This window comes from Camarhynchus parvulus, chromosome 2 (genome assembly GCF_901933205.1).
Source record: "Camarhynchus parvulus chromosome 2, STF_HiC, whole genome shotgun sequence".
In the NCBI taxonomy this organism is placed as follows: domain Eukaryota; kingdom Metazoa; phylum Chordata; class Aves; order Passeriformes; family Thraupidae; genus Camarhynchus; species Camarhynchus parvulus.
Window position 1 is genome coordinate 103,787,657 of NC_044572.1, and position 19,625 is coordinate 103,807,281.

Consider the following 19,625-nt stretch of genomic DNA (forward strand, 5'->3'; position numbering starts at 1 on the left):
GGTTGTCACCATTTTTAAGAATTACAAGGATGATCCCAGAAACTACAGGCCTGTCAGTCTCACTTTGGTTCCCAGTAAAATCACAGAAAATGTTATCCTGGAAGGTATGGAAAAATACCTCAAGGACAATGCCATCATCAGTCACAGCCAGCACAACTTCACAAGGGACATGTCCCACTTGTCAAATCTGATTTCCCTCTATGACAGGGCAACCCACCGAGCTGATCTAGGAAAGCCAGTAGATGTAATCTTTTTGGACCTCAGAAAAGATTTTTATATTGTCTGACACAGAATCCTTCTGGATAAAATGTCCAGCACACAGCTGGATAACGTTACATGATGGATGAGTAACTGGCTTACGGGTTGGGCACAAAGGATTACAGTGACTGGGGTGATATCAGACTGCCAGCCTGTCACTGGTGGAGTTCTGCAGGGCTCCATCCTTGGCCCTGTGCTCAACATCTTCATAAATTACTTGGAAGCAGGACTTGAAGGAATACTAAGTAAGTTTGCCAGTGATACTAAATTAGGAGGAGCTGACTCCATCGAAGGCAGGGAGGCCCTGCAGAGAGAGGTCAACAAATTAGAGACACAGGCAGTCACCAACCATGTGGAGTTTAAGAAAGTAAAGTGCCGGATATTCTGCACCTGGGATGGGCTACCCTGGTTGTGTGTATAGATGGTGAATGAGAGGCTGGGAAAACAGTGCTGCAGAAAGGGACCTGGGACTCCTGGTCAATGGCAATTTGAATCTGAGGCAGCAGTGCCCTGGCAGCCAGGAGGGCCAAGCGTGTCCTGGAGGCATCAGGCACAGCATCACCAACCAGGCAAGGGAGGGACTGTCCTGCTCTGTCCTGCACTTGGGCTGCCTCACCTTGAGTGCTGGGGGCAGTTTCAAGTTTTTTACAAGATAAAAATAACATTATACTTTTAGAGAGTGTCCAGAGGAGGGCCACAAGGATGGTGATGGATTTGGAGGAAAAGCCATGCAGGGAGTAGATTAGGTCACTTTGCTTGTCCAGCCTGGAGAGGAGGAGACCGAGGGGAGACCTCTTTGCAGTCTCCAACATCCTCACGAGGGGAGCAGAAGGGCAGATACTGATCTCTCACTCTGGTGACCAGTTTCAGGACACAAGGAAGTGTCATGAAGCTGAGTCAAGGGAGATTTCGGTTGGATATCAAGAAAAGGTTCTTTACCTAGAGTGGTCAGGCACTGGAACACGTTCAGCAGGGCAGTGGCCACAGCACCAACCATGACAGAGCTCAAGAAGTGCATGGAAAATGCTCTCAGGCACATGGTGTGATTTTTGAAGTCTCCTGCACAAGGCCAGGAGTTGGACTCAATGATTCTGATGGGTCCCTTCCAACACAGTATATTCTATGATTCTATGACTCTGTGATATACTGTGATATCCTGGTACTGAGACACTGGACAAATAAAACCATAGAAGAGCCAGAAGCGACTCTCATTTTTCTGTTCCACTCCTCTATTTCATACCACCATGAACCTCCATGAAGTTCTTTTTGAAGTGGAATGTCTGAAACTCTTCTCAGGTCCTGAAGAGAAAGAAGTCGTCTTGCTGTGGTCCTCACAAAGGAATTATGCTGCTTCAGAGAACCATAGCTCTATCTCTTGTAGATATTTCATTATTGAAGTTACACAACAAACACTATTGCATAAATGGTAAACAGAGGCAACACTGCTTGTAAACTGTCCTATTTCTGGTGCTCAGATATCCTTGCTCAAAACTAGATTCCATTTGTACATTTGGATAAATGTTATCAGCAGCCAATTAACTAATTGCTTCAAAAGATGAACTAGGTTTTACACTTATTCTACCTCAGTAGTTCAACCACATTGCCATTAATACATCATGGACTACTTTTCTTGTCTGTGTATTCCAGGTGAGTAACTGAGCCATAGTTCTATCAAAAAGTACTTTCAGGTGTCCCACATATGTTTAGAGTGGATGGGACCTCAGCTATGCCAGTATGGGACTGCCTCTAGGAACTTAAGTGCAAAAGGAGATCTGGCCAGCAACCTGCTATGAGTCACTCTGACTTGCTCTGTCACAGGATTTGCACTTACAAGTGGGTCAAATCCTTATCTGGAATAGTTAGACAGATCTGCACTGCAGCAGGATTGAGCCCATGTATCACAATGCACAAATACACAAGAAGAATTGCTTGAAAGGGTCTGCTTTCCAAAGGTGGCAGAAAGGGGTGCCGGGTGACAGCTGAGATGGCACATAATGGCCTTTGTTCAGGAAAAAAATGAATGTTTTGAGAAGTAATAGCTCAGTAAGGTAAAATAACTGGGGAAAAATTCTTTAACACAACATAAAACAATAGTACAAAATAGGAATCAAGAACCATAGTGCCACTTCCAGGCCATGGCTTCTGTGCATGTGAAGTAATCACCTGGAAAAGAAGCTAGCTGTGGGAGAGGATTATGAACAGGTCATGATCTCACAGCGTGACAAAATGGCCAAGAGAGCAAAAGCAACCCTTATTAGCAATGAGCAGCACCTGCAGAAGGAGGGGTTAAAGAAGTTGCTACTTTTTGTCACATCCTCAAGGTGGTCATTGCTAGGTATTGTAACCATTTCTATTCTCAACACTTTAGCGAGGATGTTAACAAATACAAATGGTTCAGAGATAGTGCCACCTGAGGAAAATCTCCCTCATGCTGATCACTCAAAGATCAACCTCACTACCTCAAAGAAAGGGCACAGAGAAGAGCAAAACACTGCCTAAGACTACCTGTGTGGAGAGGGAAATCTACAGGCATTAGAGATTCTTCAGCAGGCTACAAATCTCCTGGGCTCAAAAATGAGACAAAGAACAGAGTGCTAAACTGCCACATTTGGAACAACTTATCCAGTAAATTTGCCATCCCTGCTAGCCTTGGAATCAATACTGCTGTCATACAGAATAGCTCATTCAGAAATGAAATGCTGAATGAAATCCTATGCCCTGTATTATCTAAAACAGAGTAGATGATCATAAGAGTCCACTTGGGTCTTAAAAATCCATGAGTGTAGTTCAGAGGACATGTAGTTCTAGAGGCTAAATATGAGGCCTTTACATTTTCCAGGATGAGCTTTCCCTGAAGGTTTTTGCTGAAGACTAAATTATTTATCCTATAACTGAAAACTAAGCTGCAAAGCTGAAAAGTAGCAAGCCCCCAAAAGATAAAATTTCCTCCTGCTTTCCTATTTTCCTTAATTCTAGGTGAAAACATGTACAGACAACAGACAAACTTCATGTTTTGAAGAAGACTGAAAGGTTCTGTAGGCACGTGGAGAGGAGATCAGCACCCTCACAAGCAAAACATGTAAAAGGCAGATACTGGCTGCATCTGAGTTCACAACAGGCCTCTAAAAAATTGGCTTTTCTGGTTTTGATGACCTATGTAGCTCTGTGACAGATGTGGTGTTGTACCACATTTACAAGGGATGGAATCTATAGCAGCCTTCTTTACTACCTATCTGGATTTTATCACTTTGACTGAATATCAGTCAAGGTTTTTACAATATGAGGCTCAAAACCACATCTTGCCTAGTCATTCCTGTTTCCTCAGCCAGTTTTATCCATTTCTGCTCCTATCTGTATAGCAGCATACAGAACGCCAGTAATCCCCACAAAACTCATACTATAAGACTCAGTACTGTACATTTTCCAAGAGTAACATTTAAGATGGTGCTTTAATTCACTGGGAACTGAGCTGAGCTTTTCCATGACATTTTATTTGTTTTGGTAAATAGCAACTTCAGTAGAGTGAGGCTAGGACTATCTTTATGTGATTTACAACAGAATTTCCATCTTTTCCACATCTTCAGCAAATACTAGGATTTGGTGAAGACCTTACTTTTCAGGTGGACCAATCTTAAGTATCATCCTTTGGCTACCAATATGAAGAAGGTATCCAGCTTGGTTGTCTTAATCACATTTTCAGTTTCGATGGGCAGGAAATTTAGTGTAGTTATATGTGTGAGCCCTGAATAAGGTTAAGAGTAGGTGCTTGCTGCATGCTGGTTTTGGGAAACAGTGGCTGGATTTTGTTATGCTCTAAGTCTGGGAAATCACTCACATCTCCCCCTCCCCTCAACAGGTATGTTCTTGGGGCCATGGGGGGTTGGCATTCTTCTCTGACCTGCTCTGCATTTAATCAGCACTTTTATCTCACTTGGCAGTAACTCCTGACATGAACCACTGACATCATCAGCTAAGTTCTCTCAGTGTTTTACAGTTTGTCAGTAAAATACTGTTTAGTAGGTGAATTCATGGCAAAGAGGATATGACCAGCCTGTCTCAAATCCTCAACTTGAAGTTTGAAAAATAAATTGCTAGGAAATTGTCATTTAAATTCCCGTGCTTTGTTTTTGAATTGTACAATCTTAGAAAGAAATAGAGTTTAGTTTAAACTAAATTGCTGTCACTTTTCAACATACTTGAGTAAAGTCCCAGAGATACAATAAAAATAATTAACAGAGGCAGCTATTGCTAAGCTGAAGGTTTGAGTTCTGACCTCACTTTGTGCCAACAAACTACCCTGTGCTTTTTCACTGTAGCCACGTACTACCCTGAAAAACTCAAGGAATTCTTTGTCTCGTTGCAGTGTGAATTTTTAGGACACCTAGTACATCTTTAATCCAAAGAAAGATGCTGCCATTGCCCAAACCGGGTGGCGCTTGGAAGCACATTATCACATACGGAATGTTCATTAAAAGCGGATTAGGAGAAGATCTCATCAAACATACCAATTCCGCTTGAAATAAATGGCTTCTAAGCACAGGAATTGTTAGAGGAATGGACCATAGGTGCCGACAAGTTTGGTTTGCATATTTTAGAGAGCGTTTTGAGCTGATGTGTGTGGGACTAGGCTCTTTACTCCAGCAGTTCTGTTTAGCTGGTTCGAACAGAGTAGAGGTGATAAGATGTGGAAACTTAACGAAAAAGATATCCCAGGCATGAAATACTGTAGAATTCTGCTTAATAATGAACTAATTAAAAAACAAATCAAATGAAATGCAGCTTTCACTGTTAAGTTCTAGATTTCTCTCCCCCAAACATTAGACGAAATTGCATTGTTTACAAAAATTTATTAATACAAACTTTACACACTTTATATAACAGTTATCAAAGTCCTAGTTATAGATATCATGTGTGTAATAATACTTTGTTTAAGTTCTTTTTATATTCATTTGCACACAAAATAAGTTCTCCAAGACTAACATCTACCTACTATGACTGTATCTCAAATCTGCTCAAATTTTGGTAAGGCTGTTGGCGTTTCTGGAAAAAAAAAAAAAAAAAGAAATCGTACAAAGGATAATAACCTAGGTGATCACTTCATAATGCTTGCGACTAGCCACTGAACTCTAACTGATAAGGTCATAAACAAAACGTCAAGAGAGCCCTATGTCATTATACCACAGCCGACACAAACACAGCGCACTCTGCCCATGGCCAAAGAACAGAAGGACGACTAAAACGCAAGCCGATGTGTTGCAGCATCGTAGGGCCACTAAATGCCATCCGTGAACTCGTGGCGATTTACAAGGTGAAGAGAAGGCACGAAAGCTGCACACTGCGCCCCGCGTCCCCGCGCCCCGGGAGCGCGCCCGGGCTGGCCGGGAGCGCGGCCGGAGCCGGCGGAGCGGCGCGGGCGGGCGGGCGGTGCCGGCAGCGAGAGCGGCCCGGACGGGACGGGCGGTGCCGGCAGCGCCTGCCCGCCCCCGCGGGCTCTGCCCGGCCCGCTGCGCTCCTCCTGGCCGGGGAAGGAAGGTTCTACCCGAGAGGGTTTGTTGGGGGGTTGGGGGGTTGCTTTCCGGCGTCTTGGATGCGGGGCTCGTTTTGTCTTTGGAAAGACTCCTGTAAGGTTTGTGTGGTGAGCTGGAAGGAAGCGGGTACCTACGTGTCCTCCTTCGCTCCCGGCCCGGGCGGGGGACGGGACCAGCCCCCGGGCAGACGGTAAGATAGGAGTCCGTACATAGAGAGATGAGGTGAAAATGGTTTATCTCGTTAGAAACCGGACCACAGGTGAACACTACACATTCTTTTATGACAAAAGTTTGTTTTATGAAATAAATTTTACTAAGCAATAAGCCAGAATGTAGAAAAATACATTTTACCTCCAAACTCAATAAACAAGGAACAAAAACTTTCGTAGTAGTGCATAATTCTTTAGTGGTAGCTACAACAGGGGTTCCTAAACTTGTACAATAAGAGCTTGCATAAAACAGAACAAAGGAGTGAGAGAGCGTTCACAATCTTTTTTTTTTTTTTCCCAAAAAGAACATAACCCAAAAAGGTGACTCAGGTGGGTTAAACAGAGCTCGGAAAAGTTCGAAGAGAGGATGAGAGGCGGGAGGTCCTACAAGAAAAAGCAATCAAAGAAAAGAGCAACTCCGACCGAAAAATGCAAAGGCGAGAACCCTGCTCATTATTACACATGATGAGAAGCATGGACAGCACTGGAGAGTAACACACTGTACTTTGCATCCAGGTCCAGTACCGAGCTGCCCGGGGCAGTTGGGTAGCGGATCGGAGGTGGGATCGCCTCGTCTTACCTCGACCCTCGCGGCACCGGCTCCGGTACAGGCTCCGGCCCCGGGGCGCGCCGGGGGCCGCCCCCGCTCACTTCCCCACTCTTTCCAAACGGGTCCTGTCTCTGCTTTGGCTTTGTTCTGCAACTCTGCCCAGACAGCCAGAAGAGCAGTGCACGGGGCTTAGTACTCACTGCCCTTGCTACTGGTTCGGGATTTGGGGGTTGGGGTTTTGAGTTTGGCTATTTTTGGTTTTGTTTTGAAATTTTTTTTGTTATTATTATTTTAGTTCTGGGTTTTTTAAATATTTCTCCCTCCAATAGGCAACAGAGATGCACAATTTGGATCGAGCTGTTGTTTTCACAAGATAATTATCCTCTAAGCTCATTGTTTGAGGATACACTAATAGAGATACAACTGGAATCAAAGAAAGCAGGAGAGAAAAAAAAATAATAATCGAAATCTAGAAGAAAGGGGACGCTGCCCCTTCAGAGAGGCTAGGGGCGAAGGAGCCTGCCTTGAGACTCACCAGGGGAAGAATCTGCTTCACCAATTCTCCCAAATCAATTTCCTCATTATCCCCCTGGGAGCAGGTCATCCTTCTCTATATACAGTAGCAAATGGTGAAAATTAATGTCTTCGACCCTGTCTCGGATAAAAATACTATCCTTTTAATTTCTGTTACAAAAATAGGAGTAATATTCAAAACAATGATTGTCTCTTTTTTTCTATTTATTTTATATAAAAACATAAACAGCTCAGGCGAATTCTTGTTCTTGTGCAGGCTTTTCATGAAGAATTGTTCTTTACTATTCTTAGTAGTATTTATATATATATATTTATATATTATATATAACTTAATGATTGGTCCACAAAGTAGATCTGTGCGTTTCTCTAGTGCTTTTTTGTACAAAAGAAAAACAATATTATTATCAAAATATTCATTTAATGGCTTTACTTCATACATAAATACATGTTTAGATAACACAGGAGCGGTGACTGTTCAGTCAGTTTGGAAATGACTTTTGTTTTTGTTTAGATTTTGTTGTTGTTGTTGGGTTTATCTCTCTCTCTCTCTCTCTCTCTCTCTCTCTCTCTCTCTCTTAGGACTTTGTATACACAGGAGTTGCTGGTTACTCACATCGCTACAAATACGCTACTCGGCGTCCTTTGTTTTTAACTCTTTGTTTATACCTTTTCCCCAGGACGGCTGCTAAGTATTTCTTGACAGCCATTTGTTTCCGGTAGCGGCTGTAGCTGTCCGTGAAGATGCCGTCTATGTGCCGCTTGGTCAGCGGTTCCGCATCGTCCCCCAGGCCTCCGCTGGCACCGCTGCAAGCACCGAGAAGCACAGCTGCATCAGGCGGGGCCGCTCCGCCCCCCTCCGCGCCCCTCCGCACCGCCCCCTGCCCCGCGCAGCCCCGCGCCGGCCGCTGCCCCCGGCGCAACACGTTGCGCGCAAGATGCGCGGGGAGACAAAGGCCGCGCCGAAACCCGCTCCCGATGCTGTGCGCGCAAGTGGCGGCGGCGGCGGGAGAGACAATATCTCCCCGCCATGAATTATTCATTGCGGCCGCCAAAGCTGCTCTCCCCGGGGCTTCATTAACGTGTTACCTTCTGCCAAGGGGCAGCGGGTGGCACCGGGCTCGCCCGTGCCCCGCCGGCCGCGGGGAGCCCCGGGGAGCCCCGCCCGGCGGCTGGGGGCGCGCAGGGCTTCAACCGAGCCTCCGCTGCTGCAGCTGAGCCCTCGATCATCGCTCTCGATAAGCTGCTCCCCCCAGCAAACCGTAAGGGCTGCCCAATTTGCTAATTGTAAATCGGCTGACTATAAAAATTTATAGAGACATATAGGTAGATAGATTGATATGGATAGATATAGATGTAGATACATGGATATAGATATGGAGAGAGATATATATAGATTAGATATAGATATAGATATAGATATAGATATAGATATAGATATAGATATAGATATAGATATAGATATATAGATACATACACATTCATGTGTGTGTATATCTATATCTAAATATATATATACACATATATATCCGTATGTCCGAGCGTAGTAACCCAAGCAAATCTCCGCGAACGCCCGCGCTGACAACCAGGCTCACGCTGCGCCGGGAGCGGCCAGGGGCAGCCGGTGCTCGGGGAGCCGGACTCCGCCAGCCTCATCGCGGGTGCAGCGCGTTCCCGAGCCCGGCCGGGGCAGCTTTGTTCCCCCCCAGCCGCGGCCCTTCCAGCAGCACCAACGCCCACCGCGGAAAAGAACAAGCAGAGAGCCTTACCCGACCCGCTTGGCCATCAGTGAGTGCAGATATTTCCTGGCGGATAACTGGCCCAGGAGTTTCCTGTAGGCTTTGTTGAAGATCCCATCGGCGTGCCTGGGCAGAGGGAAGAGCCGGCGGGTGAGCGGCGAGGCCCGGGAGCGGGCTGCGGCGGGTTGCGGGAGCCCGGGCGGTAGCGGTGACCATCTCTCTCCGCCAGCGAGCGGAGGGCGGCATCTCCCCGCGTCCCCCGGGACCCCTCGTCCCCACCCAGATCCCTCCCCGCCGCGCTCGCTCGGTTCCGCGCCGGCTGGGCATTCCTGCTCCGTTTGCGGGAGCAGCGCTAGCCCTCCTCGGCGCGGGCGGCTCCCCCGCTCCCTCCCCCGCGCTGCTGGAGGTAAGGAGCCTTTTCCGTTTCTTCTGAGCTTTACACCGGGCACCGGGACCTGGGCAGTACTGTAGTTTGTTTGGGTTCGGGATTTTTATTTTGATGTTGTTGCTGTTTGCTTGTTAGGTGTCATTACTATTTTTCCCCCAATCGGTTTTGCCAGACCCGTTTTTATCCCTACTCCAAATTCACGCCTGACACCCCGCGAGTTGCAGTCACCTCTTTTCCGGTGGGTAATACAAGGTGTACATCTCGCCGATCACGGAGGACGGATTCGCTATACCGAGGGGCTCTTGGTCGTAGGCGAAGTCCTGCAGGGTGTTCCCGTCCTCGTCGTAGACTTCATCCTCCAGCCTGGCAACGAGAGCAGCGAGGAAAAGGAGTCAGCCGGGCTCCGCGGGGCGCTCCGCTCCACTCCCCGCTGCCGGCTTCCGGCTGCCTCGGCGGCCACCCCTCGGCGGAGCCGACCCGAGAGCCCCGGGAGCCCCGTCCGACTGCCCCATCCTCTCCCTGCACCCGCCCGCTCCCCATCCCCGCCCTCTCCTCTGCGGGGCAGGACCGCGGAGGAGGGAACACACCCGCCGTCAGAGGCGCTCCAAGAAACCCCCCAAACATCCCCCCCCTCCCCCCGCCCTCCGCGGCCCACGCCCCGGCCCGGGATGCATCCCCCTCCGCCGCCGCCGTGGCTGCTGCTTCCCCAGCGGAGCGCACGCCCAGGCGCGCAGGCTGCCGCGCACACACGCGTTTGTGCGCCAGGGGCTGGGCTGGAGCCGAGCAGCCTCCGCGGCCGAGACGGGGCGGTGAGCGGCAGCCCCACCGGCGGGGACCGCGCCCCGCTCCTCCCCGCAGCGCCCGCCGGGACGGGGGGGCTTCGCCTGCTCTTTTTCGTTGAATGGTGCCTCTGCCCTTTGAAATCTCGCCAGTTTTGTGCGTGTCCCAGCCCCCCCAGCCCCCGCTCTCTGCCTCCCTCTCTGCAGTACGATGTAGGTCATTGCACGTTACAGGCAGCTATTTTTGTCTGTGAGCTTTAGCGGAGGTATTAATAATAGATGCCGCTAAAGTGTTTCACTCCTGCTAATTCAGGCCCTCGAATGAAGAAAGCCGGCTTGCTGCCGGCTAATGGCCCTTCAGGCCACCGAGCCCGCTGCCCCCCAGCCGCCCTGCCCAGGAAGATGACAGAGGCTGCTCCGAGCCAGCTCCGACGGGCTCCCGGTTACTGCAAGGACACCTCGGAGCCCCAAAAAGGACACCCACCTCGGACAACCTTGCGCTCACGGCATCCCCCCCCTCCCCCTTCATTTCCGCACACCGCACGGCAGTGACCCCCGCAGGGCACCCCGGAACAGAGCCAAGCGCCGGTGGAGCAGGACGACAGCACCGAGCCCAAAACTGCCCCCAAGCCAAGCAGCACCGGTCCAGCCCGAGCAGGCGACAAGCAGGGTGAGAACAGGCTGCCATCGGCCGTCCCGGACCAGGTGCCCTGAGCCCCCAGCCGCAGACCAGCGCAGTAAACTCTCTTGCGCTGGTGCCTCTGGGTGTCCTCCACTCCTGCCCCAAACACAGAGGAATTCAAACGCCCACGGCTCCCAGCTGGAAAGGGACAGCACAGGCATCAGCCTGCGCTGGAGCCCAGCAAGACAACTCCGAGCATAGAAAACCAAACAACCTTGTGCCAGCCCCTTTCCCTCTTGGGAAAGGGAAATACACAGCCAGGTAAACAGGGGAAGACACCGAATCCCCACCAGCTCCAATCCCGCTACGCGAACCGTGACAGTTCCCACACGTTCGCAGACAACGGCGCACCCGTCCCCACCCCCGCTCCCCCTGAGCCGGACAGGCGATGCTCGGCGCTCATCCTGGGCGAGCTGCGGGCAACCAGAGGCCGCCAAGGCCCCGCAGGACAGCGGGCAAACGGGAGAGGAGCTTTTGGGCCCCGTCGACATGCAGCCGGGACCTCGGCCCGCTCCCGCCGACAGGCAGAAGAGCAGGTCCCCCCACTCTCGGGGACTCCAGCGGGGACAAGAGGCCGTGGGTTACAGCGCCGGGGCCCCGAGGAGCGGACCTGGGGGATGCCAGTGCTGCAGCCGGTGGAGGGGGTGGGCACACAGCCCAAGTGGAGGGGATGTCCTTTGGTAACTCTACTCCACATCCCCTCTCATTTTCCTCCCCGGTAAGATTCCGCTGCCCTTAGCTAAGCTGGGGCTGAGGGGGGCTGAAACGATCCCGACGGAGCTCCCGGGCAGCTGACGGACCTACCTGAGCGCCGGGTACTGAAGTCCGGCCGCAGGTGAGCAGTAGACGCTGCAGTGCATTATTATGCCATAGACCAGAAGTGCTAAGATCGCTTTGCTACACATTGCCACTCTGTGCGGGAGGGAAAGGAAACTGCTGTTAAAAAAAAAAAAAAAAAGAAAAAAAGAAAAGGGGGGGGGGAAGAGAGAAAAAGAAAAAACCCGAAAACAAACAAACAAACAAACAAAATCAAACCACTAACAAAAACCCAAAGAAACCACCCCACGGCTTACCAACCCCCTGGCCTCGCCTGTCGGAAAATGAGGCAGAGCGGCCCCGGGGGACAAGCGCCCTGGGCAGCCGGGTGCCGGCGCGGAGCGGCACGGAGAGGAGCGGAGGGGTGCCCGGCGCAGAGAGCTGCGGCCGCCGCCCGCCCCGTCGGTGCCCGCCTGCCCACCCGCCCGCCCCGGGACCGCTGCGGGAAGGCCCGGCGAGCCACCTCGTGTCCTTACCATTAAACTCTAGACACCCGGCACTGAGAGCGTTTGGCTGCGAAACTAAAACGGCAGGTCTTGGGGGGGAAAAAAAATAAAGACCCAAAATGGGGAGGGGGAGAGAAATCGAGCTCTCTCCCAAGTTGCGTCCAAAAGGAGTTAAAACCCTCGTGACATCGCCTCTCCTATGGGCGAAGGACCGGCAGGATGCAGAAGATGCAGAAGCGGCAGCAGTTAGTTGTTTGCTGGTTTTAGGGCTATCCACTCCAAAAAGAAAAAGAGAGACAGGCAGGGGAAAAAAAAGATAAAGGAAAAAAGTTTGCCGGCAGCAGCACAGATCTGGAGTGGAGTCTACAAGGGAATTGAGAAAGAGGGATGGAGCGAGATGTCGCCGGAGAACGGAGCGCTGGGGGAGAGGGAAGAGAGCGAGCGAGTCCGGGAGGGAGCGGAGGCGGGAGCCGCGGGCTGGCTGCGTGCGATGTTGTCTTCCCCAGATCTCTCCCCTCACTGAGCGCCTTCAGCCTTCTCTTCTTCTCCTGCTCGGTGGCTCCAAACTTGACCAGCCTTCCGCAGCCTTCCGTCTGATACGCAATTAGCAAGAAAATCTTTGCAAACACCCCGCTTCGGCAAGAGCCCTCTTCGTAAACATTTGCCTGCTTGTTACCTTAGAGGACGGGCAATATTGTTTGTTGCCCCCGTAGTGGTGTGTCCGGATTTTTATTCATGAATCAAATGCCTTTTTTTTTTTTCCTCAGTCACGTAATAATCGGGTATCAGAAAAGACGTCACCACCCCAATTCCTCAAGGAACACAGTTCTGTGTCGTCCTCAAAGATGAGCTTATCAGGAGTCATAAAGCTTCTCATAAACACCAACTCACACTTCCTCCCCCCCCCAAAAAAAAATAGAAAAAGAAAACCTAACAATCAAGCAAACACGCAGAAAAGCCCCACCGCACAAACCTAAAAGGATGTTCGCCACAATAAAGTTTTACCTGACGTGGGAAGGGAAGCGGAGGGGAGCAGTTAGGGGCGGGGTGGGGGTCCCCCGGCTTGTTGGGCTGCCCCACGGCTTTGCTCCGGGTCTTTCCTCGGGGCCAGCTCACCCCACACGCAGCCCGGGGCCGCCGCTGGGCGCAGGCCCCCGCGGAGCCGCCCGCCGCTGAGCGCGCAGGCGGAGCAGCCCCGGCGCGGAAACCCCCACTTCCGCGGAGATTTAAGAATTTAGGTGCCTAATTTTTTTCCAAGCCCCCATTTATTTTTTCCTTTTTTTTTTTTTTCTTTTCTCTTTTTTCTTTGTCTTTTTTTTTTTTTTTTTTTTTTTTCATTTTTAAGGATTGTTAATATTGTTCCCATTACACAAGGCATCCCTCCCGGGGAAACCAGCAGCGGGGTGAACGCTCTGCGTGAATTGAAGCCGCGGGGCGTCAGGCACAAGTCCCACGGCCCCGCCGCAGGGAGGGTCCCACGCTCGGCCGGCGCTGCCCGGGGAGGAGGGGGGCGGCTTTTCCCCCCACTCCCGTGGCCCGACCCTTTCGTCTCTCCGCCTTGTGCAGAGACAGATGTGCGGCTCGCAGCGCTTGGCAGAGAGGGAGGGAAGAGCAACGCCATGAGCGCCAAAAAAAAAAAAAAAAAAGTTGATTTGCCGGAGGGACCGGGAAGGAAATCCCTTCTCTGGGGACTTCCCCGCCGCCGGAATAATTTTCCCCCGAAGTGATGCGCCGGGCGCGGGCCACCGGCGGGCTCCCAGCCGCTGCAATTGCTGCTTGTCTCCGCACTCCCCTCCCTTCGCGACCCGCGACCGAAAATGTGCCCTTCATTTCCGAGAATTACCCAAAGAAATACAGGCTTCAGGAGCCATTACTAGACATTTTAATTATTGGGATCATAACCAGAGTGTTCAGGAAGCAGCAATAATATAGTTCTCCTGTTTCCTATTTGAATGGGTTTGGTGTAACATGCTTGGATGAGTTATTTGAGCCCAAATCGATTTCTCAAAAACAACAACAACAAAGAACACACCATACAATTACATTCCTATTACGGTCATTTAAGGTTTCAATATTTTCCGGAGATAAAGGAAATTTGACGTGAATGAATGATTCCCGTAGAAAAGCCCAACGACGCGATCCCGGGCGGGGATGCCGGACTAGGGACGGATCGGGACGCTATCCCCGTTGTCATTCTGTGCCGGGCCTTTCCGGCAGGGAAGGACCGCTGGCAGGAGAGGGAACGGGGCCGGGCAGGGCACCCGGCGGGGCTGCCGGGGAAGAGGTCACGATGCTGCTCCCGGTAGGGAAGGGGTCACCGCTCACGGTAGGAAACGGGGCATCCCGCCGCTCCCGCTGGAGCAGACAGCGAGAGGTGACCCGCCGGAGCAGAGAGCGGGAGGTGACCCGCCGGAGGGGGGTGACCTGCCGGAGCAGGGTCGCCCCGCGGCTCCCGCCGGTCCCGCACCGCGCCGGGGCTTCCCCGCCGCTCGCCGCGCCCGCGGCGCGCACGGTCCGTGAGCGGAGGGCGCCACCGCGCGGGCAGCTGCGCGCCTGCTGCCGACGCCGCGGAGCCGCCGTCGGGCGGGCCGGGACTGCCCCGTGCCCCGGCTGGGCTGGGGAGAAGCGCCCGCGCCCGGCTGTGAGAGAAGCCAGCAGGAAAGGCGGCCCGCTGCTCCCCTGCACCGGGCCTTAGGGCTGGTGGGGTTTGCGGTGGGGCTTTTTTGGTTTCCTTTGTCATGGCTCGGCGGTAGCAGGGGTAAACACGGGCTTTTCTAGAAACCTGTGCGGCCAGGACTGTGTGAATCACGTCAGGATGAAGGCTTGAACGCACACTCCGCCCAAACGACAGGGAAAAACATTCCTTCTCTCCAAAGAGACGAGACACACACAGGTAATATATTTTAAAGCTGTGGCTGTTTTCACTTTAGACAAGCTACTTTCAGCTACTTTTGATAGATACAGCCGCATTTCCTCTCCTCCATCTCCATTCCCCTAAATCCTTACAGAGAATATGAAGATGCCTGAAATAGCAGGCATTAGCAGCACAGAGGTAGAGATATCCATAAAACAAGCCTGAATCTACAGACCTCACACAGAGACCGTATGCCACCCTGGTGGTACCATGCATGCAGCAGCAATGTCAGGATGGTTTGCAAAAAGTGTATCTTCTGAGCTGTCACTTATGGTGAGTGAGTAACTCACACAGTTTGTACCAATAAAAGTTTCGTAGCATCTCAGTCTACGTCACAGGGGTGTGTGTGCAAAGTGAATGTGATTATGACGTGACTGTGGTTTAGGCTGAGGAAGTAAAGGTTCTAATCTGGTCTCTGCGTACAAGTAAATTTCTCAATAGCTGTCATCTCAAGGCTGAGAGGGATTTAAGGTATATAATACTCGCCTCTAGGGCAAATTCCTAAGGCAGCATCTAAAGAAAAGCAGGGGTTTTTTATTGGCAGAATTTCTTTCATCTTCCCTGTACCAGCTTAAATTAGACCTTTTAATTTATCTAAGTATTCTATTTTAAATATCTATTTTATTTAACTAGAGCATTATAATTCTATAGAAGTTTCTAGGGGAGCTTACATTCTGTAAGCCTTGTCAAGCCTGACTGCAGCTGACTGCAACTGACTGCTGGAAACCTTGCTGCTATAGCTCTAATTCAAAGGAACATATTTCATCCTGTACCATAATGGGCAACTTTTTGACTCCTCAGAATCCCCCTTTTTATATTTATGCATATTTTATAAAATATACTAGGAGTAATTTATCAAACTGTCAGGAAACTCTATTGGTCCATAAAGCCAGATATCTCATACACACCGGTTGGATGTCCAGCCACTATATACATATTTTCTCAGTATGTCCCATCTTAGCTGCATGTTTTTAAAAGAGCCTGGAGGAATTTATGTACATGGAATACATAATTTTATCATGAAAGGACACGTGTATTTCTGCCAATATAGAAATTGATGAATTCTTCTTTCTCAAAAGCAAGCAATCCTGCCAAACCAGCTGTCTCTCTCTCTCTGACACACACACATATTATGGGTTCATCATCTATCTTGTACCTATCCCTGCCAGGCCTCCTTTCTTACAGGGGTGTCTTGGGGAACCTATTGCTAACCAGTATGCCAACGAATACTGGTCTGCACCGGTTTCACAAACACAACACCAGCCTTCACTTTTTCTTGGCTTTCCTGACTCCTCTTCCTCCCCAAGGGCCAGCTCCTTGGAAGGATGAACTTGTCAGAGGGGATATTAACCCATTCATTAAATCATCCAGCTGTAGCTGTGGTCATCTGAAAAAGGCTGATTAGAGATAGCCTAGCAGCAGAACAGAGGGTATTATAGCCCAAGCACAGCTTAGAGGACATTTCAGCACTTCCAGCCGAGACATGGAACCTGTAGCAGTGGTGGGAAAGCCCTACTTTCCTCCTGTAGGCTAGATGTCAATCCACTCAGGGACAGAAAGAGCTGAAGTATTTCATTCACAGAGTTGTTTTTCTTTTATTAAACCATTCTCTCTCATGCTTTCTTTAGGTAAAAGCAGCAAAATGCTTAGGCACACTGGAGAAAGCACAAACATCCACGTGCTTTCTCATGCCCAAAGGGACAAAGCTGCAGTCCAGGCAAGCTTGGTCACCCAGGGATGTTCTGGGCAGAATGTACAAACTACAAAAAATCTGAGAGAACAACAACCAGGGACAGTATTGGGACTACAAATATCTCAAGAGATGATAGGAGCAAGCCTCACTTGGTGGTCAGGTCCCTTACCAACCTTTTTGCATGAGAGCACCAAGAATTAGCAAATCTTTGTGATGAGAATCTTCAAGATAATTCCTTGCTACCTTTTATAACCTTACTTCCAAGCAAACAGTAAAAAAAAAAAAAAAGGCTGGGGTTTTTTTTCTCCTTCTCTGAAGTGAGGAGGCAGAACAGTACTTGCCAGGGCAGCAGTGTAGGAGCACCAGCAGTGCAGTCACTCTGCTCTTGCTGCTGCTCGGAAGTCACGGCGAGAGACAAGGCCAGTGGGTTGCCTGTGTCTTGCATAATTGCCCACACAGAAGCTCAGTGTTCAATCTTATCCCGTGGGCGTCCTCCTCCCCCTATCCAGTAAATGAAGGCAAATGACTACAACAATACAGAGGCAAAGGAAGAGTCATTCCCATCCAAACACAAAGGCAGGAAAATCACTTTTTAAATAAATGAATGACCAAACAGGGGACTCAGTTTCATGAGGAGGTACAACCACACTATGCCTGCAACAGAAAATTGCCTTGGATGACCAATAGATTTATTTATAATCTCTCATCTTTCACCCAAATGAAAGTCATATGCTGCAAGAGAAGAAAAGAATTATCCTTGATGCTTTCTGACAGTGGTTCTTTGATCAATCATTTATGTATGAAAACTAGAGAAGTAAATTATGAAAGGCAAAAAACAACAACAAATAAAGGGCTTATTTTAAGTCTTGATATTCCAGAGGCCTATTCTACACTAAAGCCAGCAACCCTATAAAATGCCATGAAAGACCTCACTAGACCACAGGGCAGAATAAAAGGCTTTAGCACTGGCAGCAGATCTATCCCCTCTCTCATTTCTATTTGGCGCAGTGTTCAGGGGTAGGGTAAACCCTTAAGCAGATTGAATATACAAAGTTTCACAAGTGCTGCCAAGATACAATAATTTATACTGGTCAAATAACAGCCACAATATTTTTGTGTTCCAGGTTGCTTTAGATGCAGCTGTAGCCCAAGGTTAATGACAAGTTCTGGTTTTGTACCCAAAAGTGACAGAATTTTGGGTACACCTTTAGAAACAGTGGGACTGCCATGTGCCTGTGTCCAGAACCAAAAAATCCATCCATAGTTCTGAGGTATTGCTAATGGCATAGCAAAAGTTATTCATAGTTTACATTTACCAGAAATAGTTGGAACAAATTAATAATGAATTAGAACATTTCTTATCATCGCAGGGAGCAAGAGGGAATAAATAGAACCATCCATATTTTCTTATTACAAAACAGTGTGCAGCCTATTACCAAACACTAATTTAGTGTTGCTTGTGCTGGAAAACTGTTGAAGGGTCTCTGGCTCCTGACAGTGCAGCTTAATTCAGTCTGACGGGAGCAAGGCTGCACAGAAGCAGTGCGGGGAGGGCAGGTGAGGAGCATCCCAACAGGGGTGAATCCCAGGCTGCCGGAGCCGGGCGCTGCTCAATAATTCCAATTAACCACGCTAAAAATGATAGAGATGGGTCACACAGAGCCCAGTAAATATCAATCAGAACCACGTATTTTGATGAGAGAATAACAAAGCCTTTCTCATTAAGGAAAAAAGATATTTGGTTGGGTGTAGAAGCCTGTCCTTGGTGGTTTGTGCACCCTGCAGTGCAGCTTCTGCCTTGTGGGGCTGCAGGCCATGCTGGCCACAGCCAAAATTGCCCTGAGCATGGGAGCCCTTCACATGGCTTAGCTCCCTGTTTTGTGTGTGGTAAGCTCTCAGAATCTCTGCTGGTCAAGTGTGACTCTGAGATACGTATAAGCTTCTTTTTCCCAGCCCAGCAGTTGAAGGAGGAGTCAGAATTCTTCTATTCTCATTCTCAAGGTTGTTTATTATTTCTTGTCTATAACATTCTTTATCTGACCCGCCAAGGTCTGTCTGGCAGGTCAGGTTGAGGCACACTGCCCGCCCCCGGGGCGGTGTTACCTTTTTATACTAAAAACTACGTGTACAATGTTTACAATAACTTTCCAATACCTATCACCTATGTTAGACAGTGAGCTCCTACTCTAAACCAATCTAAAAGTGCCAACATCACCCAGAAGATGGAGGCTAGGAACAAGAAGGAAAAAGGACAAGGCATGCCCAAATTCCTCCATCTTGGGACCCCGAGCCCCTATTCTAAAAACCTCAAAAATCTATTTTTCACCCTGTGATAAATTCACTATCATTCTACTTAAACTTTCGTGGCTTGTAAATCCTTATATAAGGTTGGTAATTTTTTCCATGGGTCAAGATCAAAGGCACAGGGGTCTTGGGCTCTGTGCCAAGGTCTCTGAGCCCCCCGGGCAGGGGCTCGAGTCCTCCAGGGCAGCCAGAGGAATTTCCTGGGTTCCAACAGTGAGCAACAGGGAGAGCTCCCACATCCCTTAGCAGCACAGGAGGGCCTGTACTCCACCAGATGCACAGCTCCAGAAGTGAGGGGTAGGGTGTGGGGTAAGACTGGGAGCTTGATTTTCTGGCCTCTCTGCCACAAGTTGGTTGGACTGCAAACTCTGGGGCCACCAGCCAGACGTAGGGGCCAGGAAACAGCACATAATCTTTGTCTTCTTTCATAACTTAAATAAAGTACTCGAGTCTACTTAGCCTAGAGGAAAATGTGTGGTTCTTACTTTTTATATTTAAAGAGAGCACAAAGAATTTCTTGTGTGTGGCCTTATGGTCCGATCCATCTCTATCTTCTAATAAAATGCATTTCTGTAACAGCCAAGGCAATTAATCACTTAAACAGAATTGGATTACAATCTCCATTACTAGAAAATCTTTAAAGTCAGGCTTGCTGTCTTTCTAAAAGATCTCAAGCTATCGAGCCATTCTTTGCCCTGCTTTATGCAAAGGTCAGACTGGATGTTCGTAATGGCCTCTTCTAATGTCAAAAATCAGTCTCTGACCCTTGTAATGCCACTCACTGGTTT

At 49.4% G+C, this 19,625-nt stretch overlaps 1 protein-coding gene across 1 annotated transcript; it reads right to left on the minus strand.

Annotated features, from left to right (window-relative positions):
* Nucleotides 1-6,059: 6,059 nt before the first annotated feature.
* ADCYAP1 (adenylate cyclase activating polypeptide 1) lies at nucleotides 6,060-12,740 on the minus strand. Its single transcript, XM_030943792.1, has 5 exons — nucleotides 11,957-12,740; nucleotides 11,469-11,576; nucleotides 9,432-9,566; nucleotides 8,846-8,941; nucleotides 6,060-7,883 (listed from the first exon to the last, which is right to left on the minus strand). The coding sequence occupies exons 2-5, from the start codon at nucleotides 11,567-11,569 to the stop codon at nucleotides 7,697-7,699; spliced, it is 519 nt and encodes a 172-aa protein (XP_030799652.1). The 5' UTR covers nucleotides 11,570-11,576; nucleotides 11,957-12,740; the 3' UTR covers nucleotides 6,060-7,696.
* Nucleotides 12,741-19,625: the final 6,885 nt, after the last annotated feature.